This window comes from Oncorhynchus clarkii, chromosome 23 (assembly GCF_045791955.1).
Source record: "Oncorhynchus clarkii lewisi isolate Uvic-CL-2024 chromosome 23, UVic_Ocla_1.0, whole genome shotgun sequence".
NCBI classification, from domain to species: domain Eukaryota; kingdom Metazoa; phylum Chordata; class Actinopteri; order Salmoniformes; family Salmonidae; genus Oncorhynchus; species Oncorhynchus clarkii.
Window position 1 is genome coordinate 62,471,955 of NC_092169.1, and position 18,546 is coordinate 62,490,500.

At 43.4% G+C, this 18,546-nt stretch overlaps 1 protein-coding gene across 1 annotated transcript in view; it reads right to left on the minus strand.

The window, feature by feature from the left end:
• LOC139381686 (AT-rich interactive domain-containing protein 5B-like) overlaps nucleotides 1-18,546 on the minus strand; it is a 120,425-nt gene that overhangs the window by 14,472 nt on the left and 87,407 nt on the right. Inside the window, exons 6-8 of the mRNA XM_071125386.1 lie at nucleotides 14,206-14,419; nucleotides 10,879-10,931; nucleotides 7,883-7,980 (exon numbers count right to left, since the gene is read on the minus strand). Coding sequence (XP_070981487.1) covers nucleotides 7,883-7,980; nucleotides 10,879-10,931; nucleotides 14,206-14,419 — 365 coding nt within the window. The remainder of the gene's footprint in view (nucleotides 1-7,882; nucleotides 7,981-10,878; nucleotides 10,932-14,205; nucleotides 14,420-18,546) is intronic.

Here is an 18,546-nt window from a genome sequence, read left to right on the forward strand (position 1 = left end):
CACTACAGTATCTAGGAACTGTCTGTCATCACTACAGTATCTAGGAACTGTCTGTCAACACTACAGTATCTAGGAACTGTCTGTCAACACTACAGTATCTAGGAACTGTCTGTCAACACTACAGTCTATAGGAACTGTCTGTCATCACTACAGTATCTAGGAACTGTCTGTCATCACTACAGTATCTAGGAACTGTCTGTCATCACTACAGTATCTAGGAACTGTCTGTCAACACTACAGTCTCTAGGAACTGTCTGTCATCACTACAGTCTCTAGGAACTGTCTGTCATCACTACAGTATCTAGGAACTGTCTGTCATCACTACAGTATCTAGGAACTGTCTGTCATCACTACAGTATCTAGGAACTGTCTGTCATCACTACAGTATCTAGGAACTGTCTGTCATCACTACAGTATCTAGGAACTGTCCAGTATGAGTCCAGTGTGTGGGTTCAGTCTGTGGGTTCAGTCTGTGGGTTCAGTCTGTGGGTCCAGTGTGTGGTTCCAGTGTGTGGTTCCAGTGTGTGGTTCCAGTGTGTGGGTCCAGTGTGTGGGTTCAGTGTGTGGGTTCAGTCTGTGGGTCCAGTGTGTGGTTCCAGTGTGTGGGTTCAGTCTGTGGGTTCAGTCTGTGGGTTCAGTCTGTGGGTTCAGTCTGTGGTTCCAGTGTGTGGGTCCAGTGTGTGGGTCCAGTGTGTGGGTCCAGTGTGTGGGTCCAGTGTGTGGTTCCAGTGTGTGGGTCCAGTGTGTGGGTCCAGTGTGTGGGTCCAGTCTGTGGGTCCAGTGTGTGGGTCCAGTGTGTGGGTCCAGTATGTGGGTCCAGTGTGTGGGTCCAGTGTGTTGGTTCAGACTGTGGGTCCAGTGTGTGGGTTCAGTCTGTGGGTTCAGTCTGTGGGTCCAGTGTGTGGTTCCAGTGTGTGGGTCCAGTGTGTGGTTCCAGTATGTGGGACCAGTATGTGGGTCCAGTCTGTGGGTCCAGTGTGTGGTCCTCCCTTGACCATGTTGATAGATTGTGGTTGAGTTATTGGGTTAAGGTGCTTCTTGTTTCAGTCAGATACAGTGTTGTGATTGGTTGAGTTATTGGGGTCAGATGTTTCAGTCAGATACAGTGTTGTGATTGGTTGAGTTATTGAGGTCAGATGTTTCAGTCAGATACAGTGTTGTGATTGGTTGAGAGTTGTTGGGAGTTTCTATAATAAGATCTGGGGATCGCCTTTCCAAAGAATCTGAGATAATTTATGACTAAAACTATTTTCCCATTCTTTCCACATTCCCAATATGTCCATGTATTTAACATATTTCCATTTATGGACACAACAGCCACATACTAATCTTTACTTTCCAAATTGGCTCATTGTGAAATATTCCCTTGCTTTTGATGCTTTTAAGAGTTCAAGAGGGTCTGAGAGGTTTTAATGTGTGTGACGTGACGTTTGGTTGAGCTGAAAATCTGTCTGACTGACATAATAACACTACAGCTGGTCAGAGCTAGAGCCAAGAACAGGATCGCCACAATTAAATGATCCTTTATGAGGGAGGGAGGGAGGGAAGGAAGGGGGGAGGGAGAGAGGGAGAGAGGGAGAGAGAGACAGAGAGACAGAGACAGAGATTTTTGCATCTTAATTGCCAGGAAAAGGCACCTTTGTTACAGTAGCCCCAAAATACAATTCACTGGGAGCTAAACCCAGGATGACACACTGGTCTCAACTCCCTCTGGGAACAGAATAAGAACTGAAGTGCCCATACATTCCATTACATTACCAGCCAGCCAGTCCGTCATGTGGCCAGAACCAGCTACAGAAACAGTCTGAGTCTCTGCTGTCAGCTGCTGACACCATTTAAGTAACTGATTATATCTATAGACACACATTTAACCTAACACTGACACCAGGCATAGAACACTAACACTGATACACTGACACCCAGCCATAGAGCCCTAACACTGATACACTGACACCCAGCCATAGAGCCCTAACACTGACACCCAGCCATAGAGCCCTAACACTGATACACTGACACCCAGCCATAGAGCCCTAACACTGATACACTGACACCCAGCCATAGAGCCCTAACACTGACACACCAGCCATAGAGCCCTAACACTGATACACTGACACCCAGCCATAGAGCCCTAACACTGATACACTGACACCCAGCCATAGAGCCCTAACACTGATACCCAGCCATAGAGCCCTAACACTGATACCCAGCCATAGAGCCCTAACACTGACACCCAGCCATAGAGCCCTAACACTGATACACCGACACCCAGCCATAGAGCCCTAACACTGATACACTGACACCCAGCCATAGAGCCCTAACACTGATAAACTGACACCCAGCCATAGAGCCCTAACACTGATACACTGACACCCAGCCATAGAGCCCTAACACTGACACCCAGCCATAGAGCCCTAACACTGACACACTGACACCCAGCCATAGAGCCCTAACACTGACACCCAGCCATAGAGCCCTAACACTGACACACTGACACCCAGCTGTCGTGTCTTTGGCTATGCCGGATTAAGTGATATGACATGCTATTCTATAGAATAATTTCTCCGTAATTAATATTACCTGATTGAGCTAATCATGTAAATGTAATTAACTAGAGAGTCGGGCACCACAAAATAATATTTATAGAGCTGTTATCTTCCGAATAAACTCTTAAAGACCTAGTAATATGTTAAATCCATAGCAGTCAATATTAATCGTCATTCAGTCTCATCTGAAAGTTGTAAATTCTTGGTTATCTGCACGAACCCTGGCTAACAAGTTGAACCAGCAATACAAAATTGGGTTTAATTATTTATTTACTAAATACCTAACTAATCACACAGAATTACACATAGACATAATTAATCAACTTGATTACAAATTACGTCATAAAGGAAATCGTCCCTAGCGGGCGGAACAGATGTGATAGCTGGTTACACAAAAGAAAAGGGGCTGGGTTTGAGTGAAAGAGCGGGAAGACTGAGGAACAAAGGGCGAAGCTGTGCTATCGTAAATACAGTATCTTATGCATTCTAAATTACCGCCCATTCGGAAAAGGAAAATGCAATAAATATTTACTCTGAGCTGCGCTTCGGTAGGTTGGTGGTAGATGGAAGGCCGTGTTGCCAAACCGAGTCCTTTGAAGAATGTCTCTGGTTGTCAATTGGATACGTTGTAGTAACGTCGTTGGGTGATAGACGGGTTACTCAGTCTGTTCCTTCCTAACCCTCGTTTGCAGCGGCTGTTGCTAACTCAACGGCTAGGAGGTATTACTTCTGTAGTGAATAAGAGTTCAAAGTTCATACCATTCGCAACCAAAGCTCACGCTGATGTTGGCTTCGTTCTGTAGTTATTATCTGAACCATTCTGACATCGGACCGTCGTCAACACGTCCTCGGAAAAGGAGGTTATATTGTCGTCAAGGGCTTATATAGGAAGGGAGAGGAGGGCGTGTTTGAAAAGTTTTATAGCCCATGTCCCTTCACAGGGGCGGGCCACTGATTGAGCAAAGCCCTATCTTATGAAAACCCAAATCTCTAGAAGCTTCTCTTTTAGAAGCTAAAATCGGATTTCATCCCATCACAAATAAGTTTTGTTGAACGTTACTCAAAGTAACACGGTTCTACTCAAAACGCTGCAGAGCAAAGACAATCAGTTAATGAACACAATGACAAAGGTGGATGACAAATCAGCAGAACTCATTGAAGTCGCTGACCAAATGAATGATGAGAGAACTCAGGTGATGAATATGGAAATATTGATTTCTAAGCAAGTGGAGGAAATCTCATCACTGAATCTCTCGCTCCGTACTTAATACCTCTATCTGCAAACCATGACAGATAAGTTTGAGACCAAAAGGAGCAAGTGTTACACTCATGTGTCCAAAATCAGTACTCTAAGCGCTCAAGTGGACTCTGCAATGCAGCAGAATACCACCTTTAGGTACCATCTGGAGGAAGTCCAGAATGGTCACGCTCTACAGCGTGACTACCAATCCAAGCACCCGGAACCCTGTACTCACAAGAGTAAAGACGATAGGTTTCAGACCTTGTCTCCCTCATGTGTCCCTCAGTCTTCTCCTCTTGACCATTCGGCACTGAGTAATATTGCGCCTCTTGGCCAACAACAACAAGGCTTGGCTTCTCCTCTTGGCCTTTCGGCCCCAATCTCTCCACAGGATGAAGCCAACCCTCTCCGCCCGCTTGGCGCGGAATACCTTGACAAAGGTACTTGGGCCCTGCCGCCCACGTTGGCTTGCCTATCTTACAACTCAGAGAGCTTGCAAGCACAGCCTTTGAGGCATCAAAAGTTCACAACGCTAAGAGCCCTGACCACTCGGTTTTGAAGTTTCACTCCAGTCAGAGTGTGCATTATCAGGTATTGGAGCGTTGAGAGATGACACACAACAACAGTTTCTACCACGAAACCATGATTCCAATAACCTCCGCAGTCGAAATAACTGTAAAGTACGTCTCCATCAACATGACTACCGCTACAATCGACCTGTTCACTACGTTCCTGCACCCAACCCCCAAAAAGTGTCAGAGCACAAGGGTAACAAAGGGGTGAAGGATGATCAAAACGTAGACCAATGTTCTCCAGAAGTCCCACTACGGGAAGAACTAAAGCGAGAACAATTTGAGAAAAGGGTGAAAGACAAGTCACAAGGACTAGAAGGGGAATTACCGGACACCAGGTCCGCAGGAATTAACACCCATAGCAAGCTTTTAAAGTTCTTATTTCTCCCGCTCTCATTCAAGACCCTTCCAGGGCCCGCTTGATAAAGAAACAAGCCCACTGGGCTTTGTCTATAGACTATAGCCTCTATAGACTGATACATATAGACCACAGGCTTTGTCTATAGACTCTGATACAAAGGTTGCGAAGAAAAAGGTCAAACGCTTCGTTAAAGCCACGCCCACTCAACATCGGAAAAGTCCATCTGCTTCCACCTTGAACAGAAATGGCACATTACGAAGTTGCGAACGACCACTCCACTTTGTGGGAAACATGTCCACTAACCATGAATCTAAACGCCCATACCTGGAAACAGTCCTGGAGAACTGCTTAACTTGTCATGGGCTAATTGATTCGGGTGCGACAATATCACTCATCTCTCAAATATTGTTTGATGATCTTAAAAGGGCTTTGAAGCCAACTTAAACATTGGTTAAAAGTGGAACGATGCGACGCTACACTTCGAGGGGTTACTCAGACTACCTTGCCTCTCACATTGAGAGTCATGCTGAAACTACACTTCAAGGACGTATCGCTCGTTCACCCTGTGTATGTTACCAGCCTCGAAACTGTAACCCTGCTACTTGGAGCAGACTTGATGGATCGGTTACTCCCATTGCTGGATTGGAAAACCAACCAGGTATGGTCACAGTCTACAGTGCCTCCTCCACTGACCACACTGCCTTCCCCTAACGCTAGCTGCAACGCAGTCATTAACGAGGGGTATCTGTCGAAAGCACCCCTTGGGAAAAATATGTTTAAAAACCTCTTGGGGCAGAATCCAATGAGATATTACAATATCTCTACACATTCCATCAGCCAACCTGCTTGACCATTATTTTCATGATATCTACTAATAACTGGTCTGAGTCTGTATCCTCCATGGTACCAACTACAGTACTAATAACTGGTCTGAGACTGTATCCTCTATATGGTACCAACTACAGTACTAATAACTGGTCTGAGACTGTATCCTCCATGGTACCAACTACAGTACTAATAACTGGTCTGAGACTGTATCCTCCATGGTACCAACTACAGTACTAATAACTGGTCTGAGACTGTATCCTCCATGGTACCAACTACAGTACTAATAACTGGTCTGAGACTGTATCCTCCATGGTACCAAATACAGTACTAATAACTGGTCTGAGACTGGATCCTCCATGGTACCAACTACAGTACTAATAACTGGTCTGAGACTGTATCCTCCATGGTACCAACTACAGTACTAATAACTGGTCTGAGACTGTATCCTCTATATGGTACCAACTACAGTACTAATAACTGGTCTGAGACTGTATCCTCCATGGTACCAACTACAGTACTAATAACTGGTCTGAGACTGTATCCTCTATATGGTACCAACTACAGTACCAGTAACTGGTCTGAGACTGTATCCTCTGTATGGTACCTACTACAGTACGAATAACTGGTCTGAGACTGTATCCTCTATATGGTACCAACTACAGTACTAATAACTGGTCTGAGACTGTATCCTCCATGGTACCAACTACAGTACTAATAACTGGTCTGAGACTGTATCCTCCATGGTACCAATTACAGTACTAATAACTGGTCTGAGACTGTATCCTCCATGGTACCAACTACAGTACTAATAACTGGTTTGAGACTGTATCCTCTATATGGTACCAACTACAGTACTAATAATTGGTCTGAGACTGTATCCTCTATATGGTACCAACTACAGTACTAATAACTGGTCTGAGACTGTATCCTCTATATGGTACCAACTACAGTACTAATAACTGGTCTGAGACTGGATCCTCCATGGTACCAACTACAGTACTAATAACTGGTCTGAGACAGTATCCTCCATGGTACCAACTACAGTACTAATAACTGGTCTGAGACTGTATCCTCTATATGGTACCAACTACAGTACTAATAACTGGTCTGAGACTGTATCCTCCATGGTACCAACTACAGTACTAATAACTGGTCTGAGACTGTATCCTCCATGGTACCAACTACAGTACTAATAACTGGTCTGAGACTGTATCCTCCATGGTACCAATTACAGTACTAATAACTGGTCTGAGACTGTATCCTCTGTATGGTACCAACTACAGTACTAATAACTGGTCTGAGACTGGATCCTCCATGGTACCAACTACAGTACTAATAACTGGTCTGAGACTGGATCCTCCATGGTACCAACTACAGTACTAATAACTGGTCTGAGACTGTATCCTCCATGGTACCTACTACAGTACTAATAACTGGTCTGAGACTGTATCCTCTATATGGTATCAACTACAGTACTAATAACTGGTCTGAGACTGTATCCTCTGTATGGTACCTACTACAGTACTAATAACTGGTCTGAGACTGTATCCTCTATATGGTACCAACTACAGTACTAATAACTGGTCTGAGACTGTATCCTCCATGGTACCAACTACAGTACTAATAACTGGTCTGAGACTATCCTCCATGGTACCAATTACAGTACTAATAACTGGTCTGAGACTGTATCCTCCATGGTACCAACTACAGTACTAATAACTGGTTTGAGACTGTATCCTCTATATGGTACCAACTACAGTACTAATAACTGGTCTGAGACTATCCTCCATGGTACCAACTACAGTACTAATAACTGGTCTGAGACTGTATCTCTGTATGGTACCTACTACAGTACTAATAACTGGTCTGAGACTGGATCCTCCATGGTGCCAACTACAGTACGAGAAAGAGTCTAAATGTTCTCCTAATATGTACCATACTGTATGAACCATTCTCTGCCTGTCATGAGTCAAACGGTTCTCCTAATATGTACCATACTGTCAAATCATTATTACTCCCATCTACAGTATTTGCCATTCATTAATACAGTACAGTTAGAGTACATTTCATAGTGTCTGTGTATACAGGTGTAGTAGGGGACATGTTTAATATAGAGACATTTCATAGTGTCTATGTATACAGGTGTAGTAGGGGACATGTTTAATATAGAGACCTTTCATAGTGTCTATGTATACAGGTGTAGTAGGGGACATGTTTAATATAGAGACCTTTCATAGTGTCTATGTATACAGGTGTAGTAGGGGACATGTTTAATATAGAGACCTTTCATAGTGTCTGTGTATACAGGTGTAGTAGGGGACATGTTTAATATAGAGACCTTTCATAGTGTCGTCTGGTGCAGGTTGCAGCGCTGGTGCTTCCTGGGTTTCCTCCTAACTCGTCATAAACATGTTTCCACTGTCGGCGCGATGTGATCTGACGACACAGAGGGGCAATGACAGGGTTAGAAAACAGTTGGACCCTAACATATTAGCATCGCTAGCATATTAGCATATTAGCATAGCTAGCATAGCTAGCGATATCTGACATTTTTGTGAGTACATTCAGAACATTCAATGTCATCAGACAACTAAGACTTAAACTGAATTATGAATAAATGACAATATGACGGATGAAAGTCCACGTTGTTCATTAAACAGATGAATCCCCTTAAAACCCAGAGGGAACAGTAACCTATTGAAGAGCAGAAACACACTGCTTCCTCCAGTCTATTGGAAGCCCTGAGCACAGCGCTGAGAATACATCCATCCATTTGGCCTTGGGGCGTATTCTACTCCGTGTGGAATCACATTCACATCACATCACAGTAATGTCAGTGGGGAGGTCATTGGACTCTGATCACTATGACTACCGACCAATGTAGTGCACTACATTAGAACAGGGCCCATGAGGCTCTGGTCAACAGTAGTGTTCTATATAGGGAATAGGGCTCTGGTCAACAGTAGTGTTCTATATAGGGAATAGGGCTCTGGTCAACAGTAGTGTTCTATATAGGGTACAGTGATATTCTGTTGCTCTGAGCTCCAACAGTGCAGGCAAAAAGAGAAGCTAATTAAACAATAATACAAATAATATATATATATATACACACAGTACCAGTCAAATTATTGGACACACCTTCTCATTCAAGGATTTTTCTTTATTTTTACTATTTTCAACATTGTAGAATAATAGTGAAGACGTCAAAACTATGAAATAACACATATGGAATCAAGTAGTAACCAAAAAAAGTGTTCAATAAATTAACATATATTTTAAGACTGCACTTGAAGAAACGTTAAAAGTTCTTGATATTTTCCGTATTGACTAAATGAATGATGTCATTTCTCTTAGTTTATTTGAGATGTTGTTGACATTTTCTTTATTTAACTAGGCAAGTCAGTTAAGAACAAATTCTTATTTACAATGACGGCCTACCAAAAGGCCTCTTGCGGGGGTCTGGGATTAAAATGAATAAATAAATAAATAGGACAAAACACACATGACAACAAGAGTGACAACACAACACTACATAGAGACCTAAGACAACAACCTAGCAAGGCAGCAACACATGACAAAACAGCATGGTAGCAACACAACATAACAACAACATGGTAGCAACACAACATAACAACAACATGATAGCAACACAACATAACAACAACATGGTAGCAACACCACATGGTAGCAGCACAAAACATGGTACAAACATTATTGGTCCAGACAACAGCACAAAGGGCACGAAGGTAGAGACAACAATACATCACACAAAGCAGCCACAACCATCAGTAAGAGGTTCCATGATTGAGTCTTTGAATGAGAAGATTGAAATAAAACTGTCCAGTTTGAGTGTTTGTTGCAGCTCGTCACTAGTTGCAGCGAACGGAAAAGAGGAGTGACCCAGGGATGTGTGTGCTTTGGGGACCTTTAACAGAATGTGACTGGCAGAACAGGTGTTGTATGTGGAGGATGAGGGCTGCAGTAGATATCTCAGATAGGGGGAGGGAGGCCTAAGAGTGTTTTCTAAATAAGCATCAACCAGTGGGTCTTGCGACGGGTAGACAGAGATAACCAGTTTACAGAGGAGTATAGAGAGCAGTGATGTGTCCTATAAGGAGCATTGGTGGCAATTCTGATGGCCAAATGGTAAAGAACATCTAGCAGCTCGAGAGCACCTCTACCTACCGATCTATAAATTACGTCTCCGTAATCTAGCATGGGTAGGATGGTCATCTGAATCAGGGTTAGTTTGGCAGCTGGGGTGAAAGAGGAACGATTACGATAGAGGAAACCAAGTCTAGATTTATCTTTAGCCTGCAGCTTTGATATGTGCTGAGAGAAGGACAGTGCACCGTCTATCCATACTCCCAAGTACTTGTATGGGGTGACTACCTCAAGCTCTAAACCCTCAGAGGTAGTAATCACACCTGTGGGGAGAGGGGCATTCTTCCTACCAAACCACATGACCTTTGTTTTGGAGGTGTTCAGGACAAGGTTAAGGGCAGAGAAAGCTTGTTGGACACTAAGAAAGCTTTGTTGTAGAGAATTTAACACAACATCCAGGGAGGGGCCAGCTGAGTATAAGACTGTATCATCTGCATATAAATGGATGAGAGAGCTTCATACTGCCTGAGCTATGTTGTTGTTAAATTGAGAAGAGAGTGGGGCCTAGGATCGAGCCTTGGGGTACACCCCTGGTGACGGGCAGTGGCTGAGACAGCAGATTTTATGACTTTATACACTGCACTCTTTGAGAGTGGGGTACTCCCTTGGTGACGGGCAGTTTTCCACTGCACTCTTTGAGAGAGGTAGTTAGCAAACCAGGCCAAAGACCCCTCAGAGACACCAATACTCCTTAGCCGGCCCACAAGAATGGAATGGTCTACCGTATCAAAAGCTTTGGCCAAGTCAATAAAAATAGCAGCACAGCATTGCTTAGAATCAAGGGCAATGGTGACATCATTGAGGACCTTTAAGGTTGCAGTGACCCATCCATAACCTGAGAGGAAACCAGATTGCATACCAGAGAGAATACTATAGACATCAAGAAAGCCAGTCAGTTGATTGTTGATTAAGTTTCTCCAACACTTTTGATAAACAGGGCAAAATAGAAATAGGCTTATAACAGTTAGGATCGGCTTGATCTCCCCCTTAAAATAAAGGACGAACTGTGGCTGCCTTCCAAGCAATGGGAACCTCCCCAGAAAGGAGAGACAGGTTAAAAAGGTCAGAGATAGGCGTGGCGATGACAGTGTCAGAGGAAACGCTGAGGGACAAACGTAAAGCTATAGAAACCCTTTATTTCACCATGATTTAGACGGAGAAATCACTTACCAGCTCATATCCTCCAAGGGTCTCTGCTGCTTGAAACATGTTCCAAAGGTTTACTGTTAGAGGGACAATAATAGTGAGATCAATAAGACAATAACACCAAGACAAACCCAGTTGTAATGTTCTGTCTATTCAACGATCAATAAGACAATAACACCAAGACAAACCCAGTTGTAATGTTCTGTCTATACAACGATCAATAAGACAATAACACCAAGACAAACCCAGTTGTAATGTTCTGTCTATACAACGATCAATAAGACAATAACACCAAGACAAACCCAGTTGTAATGTTCTGTCTATACAACGATCAATAAGACAATAACACCAAGACAAACCCAGTTGTAATGTTCTGTCTATACAACGATCAATAAGACAATAACACCAAGACAAACCCAGTTGTAATGTTCTGTCTATACAACGATCAATAAGACAATAACACCAAGACAAACCCAGTTGTAATGTTCTGTCTATACAACGATCAATAAGACAATAACACCAAGACAAACCCAGTTGTAATGTTCTGTCTATACAACGATCAATAAGACAATAACACCAAGACAAACCCAGTTGTAATGTTCTGTCTATACAACGATCAATAAGACAATAACACCTAGACAAACCCAGTTGTAATGTTCTGTCTATACAACGACCAATAAGACTAACACCAAGACAAACCCAGTTGTAATGTTCTGTCTATTCAACGATCAATAAGACAATAACACCAAGACAAACCCAGTTGTAATGTTCTGTCTATACAACGATCAATAAGACAATAACACCAAGACAAACCCAGTTGTAATGTTCTGTCTATACAACGATCAATAAGACAATAACACCAAGACAAACCCAGTTGTAATGTTCTGTCTATACAACGATCAATAAGACAATAACACCAAGACAAACCCAGTTGTAATGTTCTGTCTATACAACGATCAATAAGACAATAACACCAAGACAAACCCAGTTGTAATGTTCTGTCTATACAACGACCAATAAGACTGTAACACCAAGACAAACCCAGTTGTAATGTTCTGTCTATACAACGATCAATAAGACAATAACACCAAGACAAACCCAGTTGTAATGTTCTGTCTATACAACGATCAATAAGACAATAACACCAAGACAAACCCAGTTGTAATGTTCTGTCTATACAACGATCAATAAGACAATAACACCAAGACAAACCCAGTTGTAATGTTCTGTCTATACAACGATCAATAAGACAATAACACCAAGACAAACCCAGTTGTAATGTTCTGTCTATACAACGATCAATAAGACAATAACACCTAGACAAACCCAGTTGTAATGTTCTGTCTATACAACGACCAATAAGACTAACACCAAGACAAACCCAGTTGTAATGTTCTGTCTATTCAACGATCAATAAGACAATAACACCAAGACAAACCCAGTTGTAATGTTCTGTCTATACAACGATCAATAAGACAATAACACCAAGACAAACCCAGTTGTAATGTTCTGTCTATACAACGATCAATAAGACAATAACACCAAGACAAACCCAGTTGTAATGTTCTGTCTATACAACGATCAATAAGACAATAACACCAAGACAAACCCAGTTGTAATGTTCTGTCTATACAACGATCAATAAGACAATAACACCAAGACAAACCCAGTTGTAATGTTCTGTCTATACAACGATCAATAAGACAATAACACCAAGACAAACCCAGTTGTAATGTTCTGTCTATACAACGATCAATAAGACAATAACACCTAGACAAACCCAGTTGTAATGTTCTGTCTATACAACGACCAATAAGACAATAACACCAAGACAAACCCAGTTGTAATGTTCTGTCTATACAACGATCAATAAGACAATAACACCAAGACAAACCCAGTTGTAATGTTCTGTCTATACAACGATCAATAAGACAATAACACCTAGACAAACCCAGTTGTAATGTTCTGTCTATACAACGACCAATAAGACTGTAACACCAAGACAAACCCAGTTGTAATGTTCTGTCTATACAACGATCAATAAGACAATAACACCAAGACAAACCCAGTTGTAATGTTCTGTCTATACAACGATCAATAAGACAATAACACCAAGACAAACCCAGTTGTAATGTTCTGTCTATACAACGATCAATAAGATTGTAACACCAAGACAAACCCAGTTGTAATGTTCTGTCTATACAACGATCAATAAGACAATAACACCAAGACAAACCCAGTTGTAATGTTCTGTCTATACAACGATCAATAAGATTGTAACACCAAGACAAACCCAGTTGTAATGTTCTGTCTATACAATACAGTCAGTCAGTCAGTCAGTCAGTCAGTCAGTCAGACCTACAACATTCAAAAGGAATTTAAGGTTTTTGAAATATCAACACTTCTTACATGAAAAAGACAACCTGTTTTTAATACAGTATTAGTAACATATGAATTACAATGTGCAGGACAATTCTATACTGTAGTGTCTGTCAATGACATTCTCTAAAAGGAATATTACTGATGGACTCCAGAGGATCAATCTGGCTTTCATCAGGATTCCATGCATTTGTCATGATGGCCTTCTCTCTCCCTTATTCTACCCCCATATCCTCCTCTCCTCCTCTCTCTCAAACCTCCTCTCCTCCTCTCCCCTATTATATCCCCATATCCTCCTCTCCTCCTCTCTCTTATTCTACCCCCATATCCTCCTCTCCTCCTCTCTCTCAAACCTATTCTCCTCCTCTCTCTCAAACCTCTTCTCCTCCTCTCCTCTATTGTCTCCCCATATCCTCCTCTCCTCCTCTCTCTTATTCTACCCCCATATCCTCCTGTTCTGCTCTGCTCTGCTCTGTTCTGCTCTGTTCTGCTCTGCTCTGCTCTGCTTAGCTGTGTTCTGCTCTGCTGTGTTCTGTTCTGCTCTGCTCGGTTCTGTTCTGCTCTGTTCTGCTCAGCTGTGTTCTGCTCTGTTCTGCTCTGTTCTGCTCTGCTCTGTTCTGCTCTGCTGTGTTCTGCTCTGCTCTGCTCTGCTCTGCTCTGTTCTGCTCAGCTGTGTTCTGCTCTGTTCTGCTCAGCTGTGTTCTGCTCTGTTCTGCTCAGCTGTGTTCTGCTCTGTTCTGCTCTGTTCTGCTCAGCTGTGTTCTGCTCTGTTCCGCTCTGCTGTGTTCTGTTCTGCTGTGCTGCCACATGTTAGCATCGTTGTTCCTGGACTCAATGCAGGGCTGATACCATGTTGACACAGCAGCACCTGACCCTGGTGGCCTGACAGACAGACTGACAGGATCTAGTGAGAAAACAGAGGTGTTGGCTCCAGAAAAATAGAGGCAATAAAAGAAGGAGGCTTCTACTTACTCTGTTTGAAGCCCAGGTAGGGGATCCTCTCTATGGGCGTCCTCCTCTCCTTCATGTATTTATACAGAGCTACTAGGAAGGCCTGTTCATCAGGAGGACACTCCTCACCTCCTCCCCCTGTTCTTCCTTTAGGGGAGACCCTCTTACAGCAGCTGCTGCCTCTACTGATTCCTTTAGGCCACCTGGACAGCACTGCCTTGGACTCAGGCTTCACCTGAAGACACAGAGGACAGAGAAGGACATGAGAACAGAGAAGGACATGAGAACAGAGAAGGACATGAGGGCAGAGAAGGACATGAGGGCAGAGAAGGACATGAGGGCAGAGATGGACATGAGGGCAGAGATGGACATGAGGGCAGAGATGGACATGAGGGCAGAGAAGGACATGAGGGCAGAGAAGGACATGAGGGCAGAGATGGACATGAGGGCAGAGAAGGACATGAGGGCAGAGAAGGACATGAGGGCAGAGAAGGACATGAGGGCAGAGATGGACATGAGGGCAGAGATGGACATGAGGGCAGAGAGGGACATGAGGGCAGAGAAGGACATGAGGGCAGAGATGGACATGAGGGCAGAGAAGGACATGAGGGCAGAGAAGGACATGAGGGCAGAGATGGACATGAGGGCATAGATGGACATGAGGGCAGAGAAGGACATGAGGGCAGAGAAGGACATGAGGGCAGAGAAGGACATGAGGGCAGAGATGGACATGAGGGCAGAGATGGACATGAGGGCAGAGAGGGACATGAGGGCAGAGATGGGGGCAGAGAAGGACATGAGGGCAGAGAAGGACACGAGGGCAGAGAAGGACACGAGGGCAGAGAAGGACATAAGGGCAGAGAAGGACATGAGGGCAGAGAAGGACATGAGGGCAGAGAAGGACATGAGGGCAGAGAAGGACATGAGGGCAGAGATGGGGGCAGAGATGGACATTAGAGCAACGGACATCTGTCCCGACCTCACTAACGCTCTGAATGGAAGACAGTCCCCTCAGAAATGTTCCAACATCTAGTGGAAAGAGTGGAGGCTGTTATAGCAACAAAAAAATGTAAACCTGCAAATTTAGTTAACCTCTAATGACTCCCCATCGCGCATGAGGGAGCGTAATCATCGCCTGACACTAATTAGCATAACGCAACGGACATAAATATTCCTAGAAAATATTCCTATTCATGAAAATCAGAAATGAAATATATTGAGACACAGCTTAGCCTTTTGTTAATCACCCTGTCATCTCAGATTTTCAAAATATGCTTTACAGCCAAAGCTAGACAATCATTTGTGTAAGTTTATCGATAGCCTAGCATAGCATTTTGTCCAGCTAGCAGCAGGTAACTTGGTCACGGAAATCAGAAAAGCAATCAAATTAAATCGTTTACCTTTGATGAGCTTCGGATGTTTTCCCTCACGAGACTCCCAGTTAGATAGCAAATGTTCCTTTTTTTCCCAAAATATTATTTTTGTAGGCGAAATAGCTCCGTTTGTTCTTCACGTTTGGCTGAGAAATCGCCCGGAAATTGCAGTCACGAAAACAGCAAGAAATATTCCAAATTAGCTCCATAATATCGACAGAAACATGGCAAACGTTGTTTATAATCAATCCTAAAGGTGTTTTTCAAATATCTATTCGATAATATATCCATCGGGACAATTAGTTTTTCAGTAGGACCGATTGGAGTAATGGCTACCTCTGTATTTTACGCGAAAATCTCTCTGGGAGCATCAGGTGACCACCTGCGCAATGTAGCCGCTTACGGGTATTCTTCAACATAAATGCGTAAAACTACATCACAATGCTGTAGACACCTTTGGGAATACGGAGAAAGAGTAATCTGGTTGATAGCCCATTCACTGCTCAATAGGGACGCATAGGAACGCAGCGCTTTCAAAACATGAGGCACCTCCGGATTGGATTTTTCTCAGGCTTTCGCCTGCAACATAATTTCTGTTATACTCACAGACAATATTTGTACAGTTTTGGAAACTTTAGAGTGTTTTCTATCCTAAGCTGTCAATTATATGCATATTCTAGCATCTTGTCCTGACAAAATATCCCGTTTACTACGGGAACGTTTTTTTTCCAAAAATGAAAATACTGCCCCCTAGTCACAACAGGTTTTTAACACAGTGTCCAAAGAAGGGCCAGAAGTATACAGAATGGTGTCGTCTGCGTAGAGGTGGATCAGAGAATCACCAGCAGCAAGAGCGACATCATTGATGTATACAGAGAAAAGAGTCGGCCCGAGAATTGAACCCTGTGGCACCGGACAACAGGTCCTCCGATTTGACATACTGAACTCTATCTGAGAAGTACTTGGTAAACCAGGCGAGGCAGTCATTTGAGAAACCAAATATCTGAGCGCAAACAGTACAAGTATCTACGGCAACTTTGGGTCTGGGCCAAGAGGAGAGAGATAGTCTGGATATCAGCCTCTGTGGAGTAGAGAGGGAGAGAGAGGCCCACGGAAAAGAATAATGCTTTTGCTAACTAATACTATACCTGGAGCCCCAATAGAGGCTAAAGATATTCCTAACTCTAATGCTATTGCTTACACTATCGTTAAAATATCGCTTTTGATAAAGCTATCACTAGCGCTAATGCTTTCGCTAATGCAATCGCTAATGCTAGCGCTAATGCAATCGCTAATGCTATCGCTAATGCTATCGCTAATGCTATCGCTGTTGTTATTGCCATGGTTTACGCTATTACTATCATTATCGGTATTCTGCCCTACCAAGCAAAAAGGCAGTAACTGCTCATTTGGTCGAAATGAGTTAATATATATTTTTTGCTACATTAAATACATGCTTAATCATGTGGACAAGTATCCTGCCTCTATTATATTGCGTTTTGGAAAAATGGAGGTCATGTTAGCAGTAACTGCATAGAGCTACTGTGCAACCAAGGTAAATAAAAGCCATTTTTCTCAGTTCCACGCTATGAGCAATTACCTTTTTGCTTCGGAGCTGAATGGGAGTGAAGGACAATATGTGAAACTCCCCTGGTACACTGTTTATGAGCAGGGGTGAAGGAGGTGAAGTGAAGCCCAGCCGGCTGATAGTTTACTTCATTTTATGAGCTGAATGGGACAATATGTGAAGCTCCTCCGGTACACTGTTTTGTTTGTTTCATATGAGCAGGATAGTGGAACTGTATCTGTGAGCCGGCTGAATGTGGAACTGTATCTGTGAGCCGGCTGAATGTGGAACTGTATCTGTGAGCCGGCTGAATGTGGAACTGTATCTGTGAGCTGGCTGAATGTGGAACTGTATCTGTGAGCCGGCTGAATGTGGAACTGTATCTGTGAGCCGGCTGAATGTGGAACTGTATCTGTGAGCCGGCTGAATGTGGAACTGTATCTGTGAGCCGGCTGAATGTGGAACTGTATCTGTGAGCCGGCTGAATGTGGAACTGTATGTGTGAGCAGGCTGAATGTGAAACTGTATCTGTGAGCAGAATGAATGTGGAACTGTATCTGTGAGCTGGCTGAATGTGAAACTGTACCTGTGAGCAGGCTGAATGTGAAACTGTATGTGTGAGCTGGCTGAATGTGGAACTGTATCTGTGAGCAGGCTAAATGTGGAACTGTATCTGTGAGCCGGCTGAATGTGAAACTGTATGTGTGAGCAGGCTGAATGTGGAACTCTATCTGTGAGCCGGCTGAATGTGGAACTGTATCTGTGAGCAGGCTGAATGTGAAACTGTATGTGTGAGCCGGCTGAATGTGAAACTGTATGTGTGAGCAGGCTGAATGTGGAACTCTATCTGTGAGCAGGCTGAATGTGAAACTGTATCTGTGAGCCGGCTGAATGTGAAACTGTATGTGTGAGCCGGCTGAATGTGAAACTGTATGTGTGAGCCGGCTGAATGTGAAACTGTATGTGTGAGCAGGCTGAATGTGAAACTGTACCTGTGAGCAGGCTGAATGTGAAACTGTATGTGTGAGCAGGCTGAATGTGAAACTGTATGTGTGAGCAGGCTGAATGTGAAACTGTACCTGTGAGCAGGCTGAATGTGAAACTGTACCTGTGAGCAGGCTGAATGTGAAACTGTATGTGTGAGCAGGCTGAATGTGAAACTGTATCTGTGAGCAGGCTGAATGTGAAACTGTACCTGTGAGCAGGCTGAATGTGAAACTGCATGTGTGAGCAGGCTTAATGTGAAACTGTATCTGTGAGCAGGCTGAATGTGAAACTGTATCTGTGAGCAGGCTGAATGTGAAACTGTATCTGTGAGCAGGCTGAATGTGAAACTGTACCTGTGAGCAGGCTGAATGTGAAACTGTATCTGTGAGCAGGCTGAATGTGAAACTGTATCTGTGAGCCGGCTGAATGTGAAAC